The sequence below is a fragment of the Felis catus genome, chromosome A1 (genome assembly GCF_018350175.1).
Source record: "Felis catus isolate Fca126 chromosome A1, F.catus_Fca126_mat1.0, whole genome shotgun sequence".
In the NCBI taxonomy this organism is placed as follows: Eukaryota; Metazoa; Chordata; class Mammalia; order Carnivora; family Felidae; genus Felis; species Felis catus.
In genome coordinates this window covers 133,877,655-133,892,863 of record NC_058368.1, presented here as the reverse complement: position 1 = coordinate 133,892,863, position 15,209 = coordinate 133,877,655, and the positions used below count along the sequence as shown (strand labels likewise).

Sequence of the window (15,209 nt, the reverse complement as noted above, 5' to 3'; positions counted from 1 at the left end):
CAGAAGACTGGAAGCCATGACTCTGATTGGGTCATCCTCCTGTCTACTTGTCTCCACCCCACAAACACACCCATTTCCTCCAAAGTTCAACTGCTTCCCACTGTTCCTTGAAAGAAAAGATTTGACAAAGATGAGCAACAAGGACCTGTATGTCAGGTTTTTACCCAAGCTCTCCAATCTTTGTGGTCTCCTTGCCCTTGCTCTCAGATGCACTCTGCTCCCTTGTGGCACAGTTTTTGCCCAGGATGTTCCCTGGGCCTGGAATGTTCCTTCTGCCCCTTCTTATCCTAGCAACTTCTCATGCCACATCTCCTGCACCATTTCCTTGGGAGACCTTATTGGACTGGCAAGACTAAGGTCAATTTCTGTATGTTTAGTAGCACATGGCCCTTTTTCATCATTGATCTTATATTCAAGTTTAGCATTTTTCTTTTTTCGTGCATGATTTCTTTTTATTAATTTTTTTCTCTGAAAAAAAAGGACTAAAATTATATGCTTACTGCCTTGCACATAGAAGCACAATGCATGCTTAGTGAAGAGACAAAGTAATTAACACACTCTGAATCTCCAGATGTTGATAAACAGAAAAACCAACATATTTCATCAAGAAAGACACTTACACTCACTGATTCATCTGTTTCTGGTGTTTCTGCTGTCCCACTGTCATAGTTTCCCAACTGAGCCATTTCTAAATTAAAAACAAAAAATAAAAAAAGCAAAGTTTAAGAAAAATACAATTATAACTGGATAAGAAGTAATATCTTTGATATTAAAAACAATCTACTCTCTACTTCAACATACCCATGGGAAAGTCTTAATCAAAAATGGTAAGAGCCACCAGCTGCTGTTTTTGAAATTGTTCATTCTAAGCCCTTCTATAGAACCCTACTTCTTATGAACACCTAGACACGGGTACTTGAGAGCTGGGCTTCTGCTTCAGCTAGCAGGATTCAGTAGTCGACACAATCACCATGGGGTGGGGTTGGGGCAGGTGTATGTGTCAATGATTATTCTTATGATAGGATTCTCAAGACAGGCAAGTCTTCCCAGGCTCTGAAAGGCATCAAAGATACACTGACCACAGCTCAGAGATGATTCTCAACTTGTAGCTGAGCATTCCTTGCTCCATTTCTTTCACATCCACTGAGCAATATCCCCTTCCTGGTACACTAAGAATTTGCAATTTGTCACAAAGGAAGTAACAGTTGTTAAGAGACGCTTGACGATGAGAAGGCTTGGGTCACCACAGTCAGCACTTACTAGGGACCTTTTAACCTCAGGCTCTTCCTCTGTAAGACGAGAACAATGTATTCATCTTTTACTAGTTTCTTATAAGTACGATATAGGATATTCGTGTAAGGCTCTTAGCATATTGACTAACAAAAATTAAGTGTTCACTGAATACTGATTGTTATTTATTACGATCCAGCATGGGCTGGATGCCACATGCCTGACAAAGTACTACCTTGGTGGTCTGCTTAAAAGACACAAAAACAAAAAAGAAAAACAGAAACCAACAAAAAGACATAGGCATTTAACCACTCAATCCACAATGGAACACATCTCTGAGTCTACCTAAGTAAATGAAGAAACCAAATTCATTTTATGTTCATTTTAATTTCTACACCTAAAAATGTTTAATTAAAAAAAACCCCCAAAACATGAAGGAATTCCCTCCAAAACTTTGATAGGTAGTTATCTCTGAGTGGTAAGACCACAGGTAATTTGCATTTTCTAATTTTTCAAAATTGAACGTGTATGCTAAGTTATATATATATATATATATATATATATATATATATAATAACTTATACATAAGTTATAGTTTTTAGTTACCTATTTTTGTATGCATCTAAAAGGAGTCCTTAGGCTCTCATTCATATTCTTATAATTATAATCATCCTTTTTGGGAGAGATTACACATAAAAGATAGGAAGCAAAACGACAATGGAGTGTTGTCTCCAGATAAAAATTAATAAACTCCAGAATCTACACTAAGTGAAGACTTAGTGTAGACTACGGCTACCAGTACCCGAAATTCAAGACTAAAAGTGAGCTCAGTACTAACTACATGCTTCCTTGGTGTCATTCCAGTGATGTCAACATCCTCTCTGACTAGGACCTTAGATTGTTGGACTGGTAGGTGAACCAAAATATGTTCAGTTGGAGGGATTCTCAAGGAAGAGACTGACTTGAATATTGTTTGAATAAAAAGGCAATAGTAGCTAACATTTATTAAGCATTACTGTATCCTGGGTAGAGAAATAACTCACATAATCCTAAAAACATCTCTATGAATAGGTACCACTACCCTGGTCTTAGGGAAAGAACACTGAGGCACAAAGAGGCCCATCAACTGCATGGTCAAGGTCACAGCTGGTCCCGGGGTGCAGACCGGGGCATTCCCACTCCACACCCTCACTCCAGACTTTCAAAGGTCAGGCTGTAGGCCTGTTAGTACAGATGCTGACAAGAAGGGAAACAAATGGAGACCAGATTTTGTAATAACAGCAGGCTAAATGATATTAAATCGGTTAAAAATGATCCTCAGATCTGAATCAAGAAAACCAAGTGTCAAGAGTTAAAAACACAACTCTCAGTGATAAATTTGCATTACTAAACATAAAACTGGTCCAAGATCACTATTAAAATTTATTTAGATTCTCTATAAAGGTACACAAATGGGCCTCAGATTATTCACCTACCGAAGTTCAGCCTACAGTGTCATTTCCCTCCAGGTAAGAAAACTGTGAAGTGCTCACTCGCTCTACAATTCAAGGGCTGAAACCACCTTAACTCTATCAGCGTGAACAGTCACTATAATATACTTTGACAGCCTCCCCACTCCAATTATTTTCATAAAAAAACAAATTAAAAGATGGTTCTGTTTTAAATAGGATTTCTGCTAAATAACTATTATCTGAGAAATACATATTATTTGCAAGCAGTGGGTAGTAATGGAATGGAACCAAGAGTCAGCTTTTGAAGCAGGAAGCTAAGGCATCATTTTGTAATGCCTGAAGAGATTTTTAAAACTCATCTAAATACCATTAAACATCTGCCCTTTTTATTTCATTGATTTAAACCATTTCTGAAGACTCATGATTCAAAAAGGTAAAGATGGTAATTTAAAAGCCATGGGGAAAAATCTCTCCCCAGGGAACTTTTCAGAAAAGCAGCCACCAGTCTCTGATAAGTGATGAATCTGTTGTGGTATTGCTTTCAGTACAGTATAAATTTATCTGGCATTATCTCCCAGTAATGCATGCATCATTTCACTGGAAGCAAAGATCGGATGGCCGTAAGAGCAAACAAAGCAGGGGAAATAGGAGAGCAGGGCAGAGAGCAGCAGGTTCCCTGGCTTTAGATGGGAAAATATCTGTGCCAACAGTCACCATCATTACAAACAATTTAGCAAGATAAACACTGTTTGCAAATTCAATTTAATGAACCAGGAAGACAATTTTGAATAGAGGAGTCTATGATTGTTTTTGACTCTTTTTAGGCAGTATGTAACTCAAGTGTTTTAAATGACCACCCCGACAGTAACGAGTAGGAAAAGGTAGGGGACTGGGGCCGGGGTGGGGGGGGTCATTTACCAGTATTAGATTTTTTAAAGAACCGCTAACAGGGTGCTTAGTTTTGTGTGTATTAAAATTTTTTTTTCAACGTTTATTTATTTTTGGGACAGAGAGAGACAGAGCATGAATGGGGGAGGGGCAGAGAGAGAGGGAGACACAGAATCGGAAACAGGCTCCAGGCTCTGAGCCATCAGCCCAGAGCCTGACGCGGGGCTCGAACTCACGGACCGCGAGATCGTGACCTGGCTGAAGTCGGACGCTTAACCGACTGCGCCACCCAGGCGCCCCTAGTCTTGTGTGTATTTAATAGCATCAGATGTATTTTTTCATCTGAACCGACCAGAAATGCTTTCATACGCTTTAAAAAACATTTCCCCCCCACGGACATTCCTGTATATTATCATTTTTTTCGTAATTTTTTTTTGTTACATGCAAAAACAGATCTACCACCACTGCGCCCGATCTATATCTATCATCAGTTGCATTACTCCCCAATTCCTTTAAATGTCACTTTTAATTTAATTATAATTAATTTCTTTAGCAACATCTTCAAAAGTACAAGTGCACTTGAGGAGAACCCAACGGAGCTTTGCTGGAGAAAAAACAGAGAAAGCTGAAACCAAAACCCTTTCAGGACACTCTGGCATTGTCAGGCTGACAGGCCTCTAGGATTTCAAGGCCTATCCCTATACCGCAGGTACAACACAAAATAGGTCATGTTCACCTTTTCTTGTGGCAAAAGTAAAGAGCTGCTAAGTTCCTGTATGAAGTCACAGAGCGTAGGCAAGTAAAAGGCCAGCCCAACCCAGGGACTCACCTTCCAAAGGATCCTTATTGAGCCCCAGCTGGCTAATGATGTACCTGGGAATGTCAGTTTTAATACCCTGTCCTTCTTTGGCATGGCCTTCGGCTGCTTCCAACAGGTAGTAAAATTCTTCAGGATCAAATTCCTAGCAGAAGACAAACACAGATGGAAACTAACTTGAGCCAAAATTCTCTGAGGTTTTAATGCATCAATTCCTTTCACAGTAACATTTGCTGGATATACATGGCTGTGGTTTGTGCAGAAAGGAAGCAAATGATTTTAAAAAGTATATAATTCTCACCTTGTATTTGAAGCCTTCCATATTCTGAGGCAGTACATTTAAGTCCTTGGTAACTCACAGAACGACCACTTCCAAATTCCTCGTAATGTAACTTTGGAGGTTCTGTATATGCTCCATTTAAGAAATCCATCTCATTGAAAATGAACAAGTCTAACATTTTAATTATGCTTTTTGAGTAGAACTTTAAAATCCAGGGGGCGCCTGGGTGGCTCAGTGGGCTGAGCGTTCAACTCTTGATTTTAGCTCAGATCATGATTTCGAGGTTCGTAAGGTCAAGCCCTGCATCGGGCTCTGCGCTAACATCACAGAGCCTGCATGGAATTCTCTCTCTTCTCTCTCTGCTCCTCCCCCTCTTGCTCTCTTTGTCTCTCAAAATAAATAAATTAAAAAAGTAAAACTAAAAAAGTAAAATAAATAAAATAAAATAAAATCCAGAAATCTCATCCAGAAGATTCAGTTTCTCCTTCTCCATAAACAGCCACAAAAGGAGTAATGCTAGAATATATATTCTCAAACGTTTTGCAGGAAACTCCATTAGTACAGAGGTATCCAAAAATATTTTTTTAAATCTCAGTATTACCATTTCGTCAGTATATCCTAAAGTTAATACTCCCATAATGTGAAGATGAAGAAAGAAAAATATGAAATTAATGTTTTCGATTACCAGTGCCTATTTTAAAAATTTGGTAGCACATTTTACTCACGTCTTTTACTCCCTTTGGCTGTTACTTTTAGGATGTAATAAAAATCTTTAGGATTCCATCACTCTAGATGGATGCCATGGGTTTATGTGTCGTAAACAATTATGTTTACGGATTTAAATGACAGTTGCTACTTTCAGTTGTATTTCCTAAATGTTATCCCCCCAGGATGTTACCCATTTTGATTAATGCCCCAAATAGGCAACTTTAGAATATCAGCATTTCACCTGAATTACTCAAGGGTTTCTAAAGATTATGTATAAAGAAAGCTCGCTGTAAAGAGAGTAAAGCCAAAGGAGCGTATACACTCAGTGCCCTTTCTGTAAACTTACAATGATACACAGCACAAGCCTGAAACAGTAGGTTTAAGACCAGTGGTTGGGCAATGTTCCCTAAAACTCTAAAGCTCCAGTTTCAACAGAGCTTCAAATAGTGTTGAAAACAGCAACATTTTCAATTCTACTTCTGAGCTCACTCGTTTCTATCTTTGAGAGGCTATACTTTTACTTTTTCTCTTCTGGTATGGAGCGATGACTGAAAAAATTCACTTCCTCTTTTAAGGCAAGACTGTCTATTCGCGTATCTGCTGTTGTCCAGAGAAACAGGTTAGAATGCTAAGTGGCATTTTCCCTCAAATGAAACAAATGCAGGAAGTCCACGCATGTGGTGCATAATTCAAAAAGTACAATGGGACACAGTACAAAATCAGACTTCCTTTTGCTGGCATTTGCCAGTCACACAGTTCTCCTCCCAGAAGCATCCAGAGTATTTTTTCCCTCTTTATCCTTCCAGAGACAAAGCCAAATGGTGCTTTTGATTCTGTGGTTCTAAGGGTCCTGGCCACTGATGGAAAGACCTATTCCACCATGCCCCGCCCTGTCTCCTCAAGATTTCCCTTCTCCCGTGACTCTCAATGCACTGGTATATTTTTTAGGGGGCAGTGAACATTCGACTATTACAAAAAAGCTACGAATTTTAATCAAAATAAGGGCAAAACCCTAGCAATCCCACCCTATACGTATGTGTGTGCATGTGTAATACCGCAAAGCTGTACTGCACGGGGTACAAATATTTCTGAAGTGTTGCAAATACTTTAGTGACTAGCAGAACTTAAAAGTGAGTGTTGATACAGTGCTAAGCCCCTTAAAACTATTCTCAGGCTCAAAGCTTCATGTGTGTTCACAGTGTGGACTGAAATTTCAACCAGAGTTACATAAAACAAAAATTTTTAAATAGGAAAATGATTGACAAAATGAACCAATCTCTGAAAGTCTCACTTCTTGAGGTCTGTATGAGACGCTGGGGTACTTGCCCAAGCTGGTTGCTGCCTAGCATTTATTTCTAACATGCCGCATTTTAAAAACAGATGATAATAACTATAGATTATTATATATCATATTGCTGGTGTCCCTTTCTCTGCATCTTGCCAACACCAAAAAAGTAAGGCTCAAAGTGTTTTAAATTAACTGTCACCTAGTATCTATGCTAAGGTTAACAAGCACATTAGTTCATGATTATCTTTCACGTTTGACCAGAATGTGATGTGATTATCACTGAATACAGCACAAATCCTAGATCTCTGACTTAAAACCAGAAAACAAAAATCACATCAGGATGTCCTCATAAACATTCACAAGTTGTAGTTCCTGCTGACTCTTTCCATTTAACTCTGGTCTTTGAAGCCAAAGAAACTGAAAGTTTCTGATGGTCACTGCTTTCCCACAGTTAACAGTAAATAATGGAGTCACATCTAGGGGCAACTTACCAGACACTCTAATAATCGAGCTGGGCGGGCAATAACAATTAGGATCTTTCGAACCAGTTGTTTAATAAATGCCAATTCTCCACTTTCTGAACGATCATGAGCCTACAAGAAAGATGATACAGAGTTGCTCTATTCAGTGGAAAAGGAAATCAGCAAAGCACGCTAATTAGATAATTACAAATCTCTGAAAATTAAGTGATTTAGAAAATACCTTTCACAGACAGATAAGCGGACATTATCTCTTCATAAATGGACACCGTTAAAATTCTTTACCTACAAAATGGCTCTATTAGCTAAATTTCAATTGCATAACTTTGATCTATTCGGTGTTAAAAATCAAATGTTAAAACTCCTAATGTGAACCATGAATGATGGAAAGATTAAGAGATTATGATGCATTAAGTACATGATACAAGTGGAGTGGGAGGCTGATAAGGGACCTTGATTTACCAGATATAGCAACTTTAGCTATGAAATGGCTAACACAGTGAAGGGCTGGTTTTGTTATCCTGGACGTTTAACACAGTCATGAAATATATTTTACACGTGCACCATGATTAGCCTACAAATTTGTTATTTTACGACCTGTAAGAAGTGTGCACTGCTGATTTCAAATGTGAGGAAGATAACGTTTATACGTGGATATATTCATACCAATTTGATTTCGCATATTGAATAAATTATACCTAGGCACTCAACTCAGTAAAATTTGACTTTAAATCTTTTTAAATTTTATGTTACCGTGTGCCTGGGTGGCTCAGTTCATTGAGCATCTGACTTCGGCTCAGGTCATGATCTTGTGGTTGACGAGTTCGAGCCCCACGTCAGACTCTGTGCTGACAGCTCAGAGCCTGGAGCCTGCTTCGGATTCTGCGTCTCCCTCTCTCTCTGCCCACCCCCCCCCCCTCGCCCCCGCCACTCGCGCTCACTCGTGCTCTCTCTCAAGAATAAACATTAAAAAAATGTTTTTAAACTAAAAATAATCAGTTCATTCCTACTTCTTACTTCTAAGAATTATCAGTTATAACCAAAGCCAGAACATACAATGGATTATATTAACTCAAATAATATTTTATATGCTAACATTATTGGGGAGGGAGGAATTCTGTCAAGACAACACCAAACAAAATCACACAGCATGAGAAGAAAATTTCCAGGCTGCCAAGAGCAAGCACCAACACTAATGGATACCCTGTGTTTATATTTTAAGTATTGGCCGCTACAAAAAATACTAAGACCCATATTTGAAAGTAGGTTATAGTTTCCTATGGATATTATTTTCTTTGGCTAAATACACCTAAGTGAGAAAACAAATGGAGACATCAAGCATTTCATCTGGAACAGACCTAGACCTCAGGACTTTAAAAAGCCATCAGTTAAATCAAACTGCTCAAAACCACAGGGGGACCTTGCCTGGGTCTACAAAAGACTGACAATGGGGAAAGTGGCCAGGAGATACCAGGCACACAAAGTCACAGCTGGGAACTAACAACAATTGCATCCTGTGGAAGGTAAAGGAAATTCCCACAATAAGGACTCCATCTGAAAGGCACAAGTTTCCCTGTGACTCTTTAGCTCCAAACTCTGAAAGGACACTGTCAATGTCATTCTGAAGATAGTTTTAATTTTCACACAAGGACTGAAGAAAATGTTTCTCCGTGAAGATAAATAAGACAACCCAACAATGCTCTTCATACCACAAGTAAACACGTTTCTCTGCTCAAAAGACAAATTTCTCTAAATATCAACAATTATATTATGCTATATGGCATATTCAGATGATTTTTGAAACCCAAAATTTTCTTTTTGTAATTGCCATGAAACAATCTGCCAGGTCTATTAGACAGAAACAAAATTAAATGTGTGTGTTGGGGGGGAAGGGGGTGGCAGGATTTCAATGTAAACAGCTTTGGATATTGATTCTATCCCTTTCAGGGAAAGCCTCTGAAGGAAAAAAACAAAAAAAAACAAAAAAACAAACAAAAAAAACAGGACTAAATTAGTAATTATGGTAACATCCTGGGACAGAACTGTGGAATTAAGGAAGGAGCATCTCACAGAGACTGACTACAGAGTTACTCTCTTATCTGCCTCTTCTGTTTCAAAACCCACCATTTAACAAATATCATTTTCAAGATATTCTCATAGCAAGTAATATGCATTGCATTCCTAGCCTTTTTGGGGGGAGCTGTTTGATTAAAAGGAACAGCAGAAGTGAATTATTTGACAATAAATTGTAATAAATCAAGCATTTTGACATGCATATATACATATCTTCTTTCTCCTTCCCTCCTTCCCTTCCTTCCATAATTACTGAGGAAGCAAGTATCAGCCACAGTGCTAGGTACCAGGGGGTTGAAGACGATTGGGATGTGATCCATGTTCTTCAAAGAGCCCTCTTGGAAAACCCAAAACAGAGCATGAAACTGCACTATGGTCAATGTGCCTGCCATCTTAGGGTTTTTACTCATAGGCAGAAAGGAGCCAGTGAGGAATGTTATTAGACAAATGTTCTTACAGCCACAGAGAATTAAGAATTTGGGAGTCAGGACTATGGTCTCAGTGAACTGTCCACGTGGAAAGATACTCATTAGCCAGGCAGACACATGAATCTGAAAGCTAAGAGCTGCTGGTCGGGAGATAGAAACAGGAAGCCATTAGAGTACATCGGTCTTTAATCTAAGAGAGCCAACAAGACCACCAGAACAGAGGGAGGAGCAGTGGGCCACAAATCAGATGATGGGAAAACTAACTTTCAGAAAACACAAGTTAGAGGAAGAGCTCTTGGAAGAAGCAGAGAAAAAACACAAGCACTAAAAATATCTTGGGGCTCTTGGGTGGCTCAGTAGGTTGAGCTTCTGACTTTTGATTTCGGGTCAGGTGAAATCTGAGGTGATGATCTCATGGTTTGTGGGTTCGAGCCCCATGTCGGTCTCTGTGCTGACAGTATGGAGCCTGCTTGGGATTCCCTCACCCTCCCTGTGCCCCTTCCTTACTCTCTCTCAAAATAAATAAACAACAACAACAGAAGAAGAATTGAAAAGGAGGGGTGTTATGAAGAGAGAAAAGGAAGATATTAATATTGCTGAATATAATAATATTCCAGTAAAAGAGAACTGTTTCAGTAAAATGTCCAGAGGACAAGACAGTAAGGAGGACAGTGGACTTCAGTGAGTTAAATGAGGGGAGGTCAGAAGCCATTCATTCAAGAGTTCTTCTATATGCTAGACACCACACTAGATGAACAAAACAGACAAAATCCCTGCTCACACAGACACCTCTGCTGGGACTGGTCCCTGAGCTATTACCAATCTGTGATGACACGGGTACAATAATTGAGTGCAAGCATTTAGCAGCTCTTACATTTTGAACATTTCTTGCACACCCAAATGCATGTTCCTATAAATTTATTTTCATTTTAATTCATTGGAGAATTAGTGCAAGACAAAGTGGAAATTAACAATGAAAAACAAAAACAAGGTATTCAGCCCCCTAAAACACTCTGAGAAACACTGCCTTAATGAACTACAATAGGGTGAAATATGAGAAATGGGCACAGAGCACAGAAAACTCTGTTGGGATGTCTGGATGGGAAAGAAAAATAGTGACTTCTAGTCACAAAGGCATCTGCTCATCTTGCCAGAACTCAATTCAGTACGGGCCAATACAGATGAATTTCTAGAAAACTAGGATGCTAATATTTTCTTCCAGTTCCATGCAATTATTTACATATTCATGCTTAGAAAAACAATCTATGGTTTTTGCTGACATGGGCATAACTTATGCCCTATGGGGTAGAGAAATACAATATATCTAAATATAGAGACGAAATAGGTTTTACTTGTAGGCTGTGGCTGATCAATTTCAGTCACAAGAGCAGTATACGCATTAATTCCATTCTACCATACACATTCCTTCCTGCCCTGGGTGTTATCAGGAGCTACGCATTCAAGTATTAGACCTAGACAGGTACCTGTGTTTATCTGTCTTTTGGAAATTGGATATTTTGTTAGAAGAGGAACTGACACTAATGAGAATTTAAGTTGCCATTTACTACCCAATACCACGTGCAGGTTAATTAATAGGACACATGGCCTGGAAGGAGCCAGCAATTTTCCATTTAGCTTTTCCAGATATTAGAACTAGATAGCATCATCAAATAACGCACATGCACTCAGGCAATTTATAACTTTATGGGTGGGGGTGGGGGGAAAATCACTGCCTGAAAATCCCTTACAATCCACTTATCCCAGAGCCATAGATTGTTGGGTCCCAAGGTTCCTGTAAAGGTTATTACATTAACTTTCTGTTACTACTATAAATGATGATGAGAATCAATTTATAGCAAGTAGCAATCAGTTTTTTCTTCTTTGCTTCCCTGGAATATGAACTCTATCTCATGGTTACAGTGTGTAAGCAAATGCACTCATGAAGTTTTTCTTTTTTCAGGGGAAAAGCAAAACAAATCCGAAAACTTTATATGGTGGTTCATACCTCTTGCAGCAATTTATCTAATTTGTGTTGTAATTCAAGGAAGTATCGGGAGGTGATGAGACCCTGGTGGGATTTATCCAAGCAATCTCGAGCCAGTTCAATAATCTGATGGTGAGTGAAACTGAGCACTCCATCTGCTAGAGGAAGAACGTGGTCAGGAGAGTAGCTGGTGATAATTTCCTTCAGACGTTCTTCCATCTGAGCCGTGGCCTATTTAGAGAAGACACGCACACACAGATGTAAGACGACAAAACACACAAGTGGACAATTCAATCATCACGTTTAGTGAGCATCTTCAGACACCTCCACAAATTGTTAGTTTCTAGAAACTACTGGTGTATATACATAACATCATTACATACTTGTCAAAACCCACATAATACGCACCACCGTGAGTGAACCTTAATGTTAACTATGGACTCTGGGTGATGATGATGTGTCACTGCAGGTTCATCGACTCTTAACGGGTGAGGGATGCTGAAGGGAGGAGGGTGTGAATGTCGGGGAGGGGGCTGGGGGGGACACCAGAGTATACAGGAATTCTTGGTACTTTCTGTTCAATTCTGATGTGATCCTAAAACTGTTGTGAAAAAATAAATCTATTTTTTTTTAAAGCAGCAACAGCAGCCTCATTACATGGAAGAAAGATTTGAGGTATACAAGGGAAACTGACTACCCTAGGGTGATAATTATTTTTTCTGTCCTATCAAATATAAGATGGTCTATAAAGGCTTCTGCAAGTCAAACAATACCGTGAATTGACATGCTTTCGTTTTAGATCTTGGGCTATTTCTTTCAGATGGATGCTCAAAAATATCAGGTTATGTTTTTACCTATTCAAAACTCAGACTGCTGCTAGAATTCCACAGGATAGGCAAGAGTTGTTTTGTTCACTAGGTTATAATGTACCAGGAACAAACATCTTATATTATCCTTATCCTTCTCTCAAAAAGCTGTATCACATGTAAAAAGCCAAGGAGATTCCCTAGGTAACATCAATAGAAAATTTCCTTTCCAATTTTCATTTCATTCTGTGACGCCCTACTGCCTAATCAGTATCCTTTGCTTATATTGTCTATGAGGGGGCGGGGGTTTCTCTTGGCCTCCTGCTCCCCTTCTAAAATCCTAACTAGCATTAACTACCTGAGTCAGGACCTATTTCCCCGGTGAACAAGTGACATGTAATTAATAGCTAAGACAGCTTTAATCAATGACATCAATGTCGGGTTCATTGCAAATAATAAGCATTTTGCTACTGATTTATGAAACCAGAGATTTCCTTTCGTTTTCTTGCCTGGGGCTACACAAGTAGTGGGGGAGGAACAGGAACACAATGGAAAGACAGTCTTCTCCCAAATGTGCAGGAATACTAGGGCAAAGGCCGTGGATACTAGGTGACAGGAACTATCCAACAGCAGGCTTTTGCAGCCAGGACGTCTGGCAACAACTCTTCGACAAGTCCTCCCTGGCTCAATTCGAATTCCTTTTGCAAGCCCAGTGGGGAACACTGCAACTGTACCCTCCCTTCTAAATTAATAGGGGAAGACATCAACTTGCTCAAGAGATAGGAAGTCCCAGAAAAGACAAATGAGGTTGGGGCGCCTCCATGGCTCAGTCAGTTAAACGTCCGACTCCATTTTGGTTCAGGTCATGATCCCACGGTTCGTGGGCTCAAGCCCTACAAGAGCTCTGGGCTGACAGCGTGGAGCATGCTTGGAATATTCTCTCTCTCTCTCTCTCTCTCTCTCTCTCTCTCTCTCTCCTCTCAAAAACAAGCAAACAAAACAAAAGACAGTCACCACATACTACTCTATAGGTTTCTAACGAAGTAAAACAGTTGCTGCCTGAGGATTCAGGAACGGGGCCCAGATTAGGGCAGAGGGAACATGAGGGTCTAGAGGCTCATTCTCCCTGGGGTGCCTCATCAGGCCCACCCAGTGGGTGGGACAAGCAGCAGGATTCATTTTAGAGGCAGCTCACACAGCAAATATGGCTAGTCCTCAGCCATTTTTAAAAAATGTTGAGTGATTTTACCTTTTTCAGAAGCTATGGTGCTGTTTTACACAAGCCCAGCTCGTTACTACTAGACTGGACCATTGCTTCCCGTAACAAAACCACCTTACACATGCTACACCCAGGTTGCCTGTTCGTTGATGCTAGGCATCTTCGATTCAATTCATTACCTTTGGGAACCTTTCTTTGTAGACATGGTTCATCATAATTATTTCATGGTCACAGCAGGCGGGAGAACGTCCGGGGCTGCAAGCAAAGCAAATTACCCTTTTAAACTTGCCTCAGCATGAAATGAAAATAAGCTTTTTATTTATAAACAATTGGTTGGATCAAAAGGACTATACAACCTTCGTAAGAGAAGTATATTAGGCGATAAACTACAGAATCAGTCATTAGTACGTACATACATACCCACACAGGGTGACACCCTGGAGAGGATTTCAGAAAGGAAGCCTAAGAAATGGAATGCCACAAAATAATTACAGCTACAATGCAAAACTAGTTCAGAAACGTTCTTAAATTGAGCTTATATTCTGTATGTAGGATGCATTTGTGTCGTTCTGGAAACCAATTAATGAATTGCAATATAAAACAAAATAGGATCATTATGAACAGCAACATCTAGGACACAACGAACAGGGTAATTTCACACTTTTATTGTACACCTGAGCTCTGCCGTGTACCACTGAAAAGGTCTCAGAGTCTTCTGTGGCACAGGTGTCGCCACTGAAATCCATTTTCTGGCCTAGCAAATACCTATTTGGGATGCTGAGGTAAGCACTTTGGACAATATGAAAGAGAGGCAGAGAACTGTTGTGCGCTTTCATTATTTCAATAGCAGTTCGTGTTTGTTCCTCGTGGTATACGGTTGTGCAACGTCAGTGCGAGTATTTACATTCCAGGGAGAACATAGCCTGCACCAGATACCCAAGGAGCTCCTTTCATAAAACCATAAAATGGGCACCCATGTGGTAAAATACAACGTCTTTAAATGAATTCGTAAAATTGGTCTTTTATTACCTAACTCAAAATAATAACTCATTCCCAAATTATTCAGCGTGGCTACATTTAGTATCAGTTTATGATGCTAAATAAAAAAAACTACAAAGCGGGGGGAGGGTACCTGGCCGGCTTGGTCAATAAAGCATAGGACTCTTGGTTTTAGGATTTTGAATTAGAACCCCATGTTGGGTGTAGAGCTTACTTTGAAAAAAATACAAAGGGGAAAACCCTCCTCAGGAAACTCAGATGTTCAACTGAACACCTGACAAACTATTTTCATAATAAAATCTTAAACAGGAAAGTATTCCGACTCTAGCGTCAAGATATCACACCGTGGAGACAAACTGCCTTGAGCGTCCGGCAGAGAAGGACCTGTCACCCGGCTGCTGGGACTGTAGAAGCCTTCAGCCATCAGTCCCTTCAAAGATGGCCTCAGATGCAGCCACCCCATCCAAGCCACGTCCTTGCCAGGGTGCTGCACCCAGGGACTGAGGTAGGGATAAAAAAAAAAAAAAAAAAAAAAGGCCACTTGGCCCAGAAGCACAAC

At 39.8% G+C, this 15,209-nt stretch overlaps 1 protein-coding gene across 20 annotated transcripts in view; it reads right to left on the bottom strand.

Annotated features, from left to right (window-relative positions):
* The window catches only part of MAST4 (microtubule associated serine/threonine kinase family member 4), a 565,494-nt gene that overhangs the window by 49,913 nt on the left and 500,372 nt on the right, over positions 1-15,209 (bottom strand). For all 20 annotated transcript variants that reach the window (XM_023257117.2, XM_045061519.1, XM_045061476.1 and 17 more), the window contains 5 exons: positions 13,831-13,906; positions 11,648-11,857; positions 7,154-7,255; positions 4,399-4,531; positions 621-688 (listed from right to left, as the gene is read on the bottom strand). In XM_023257117.2, coding sequence (XP_023112885.2) covers positions 621-688; positions 4,399-4,531; positions 7,154-7,255; positions 11,648-11,857; positions 13,831-13,906 — 589 coding nt within the window. The remainder of the gene's footprint in view (positions 1-620; positions 689-4,398; positions 4,532-7,153; positions 7,256-11,647; positions 11,858-13,830; positions 13,907-15,209) is intronic.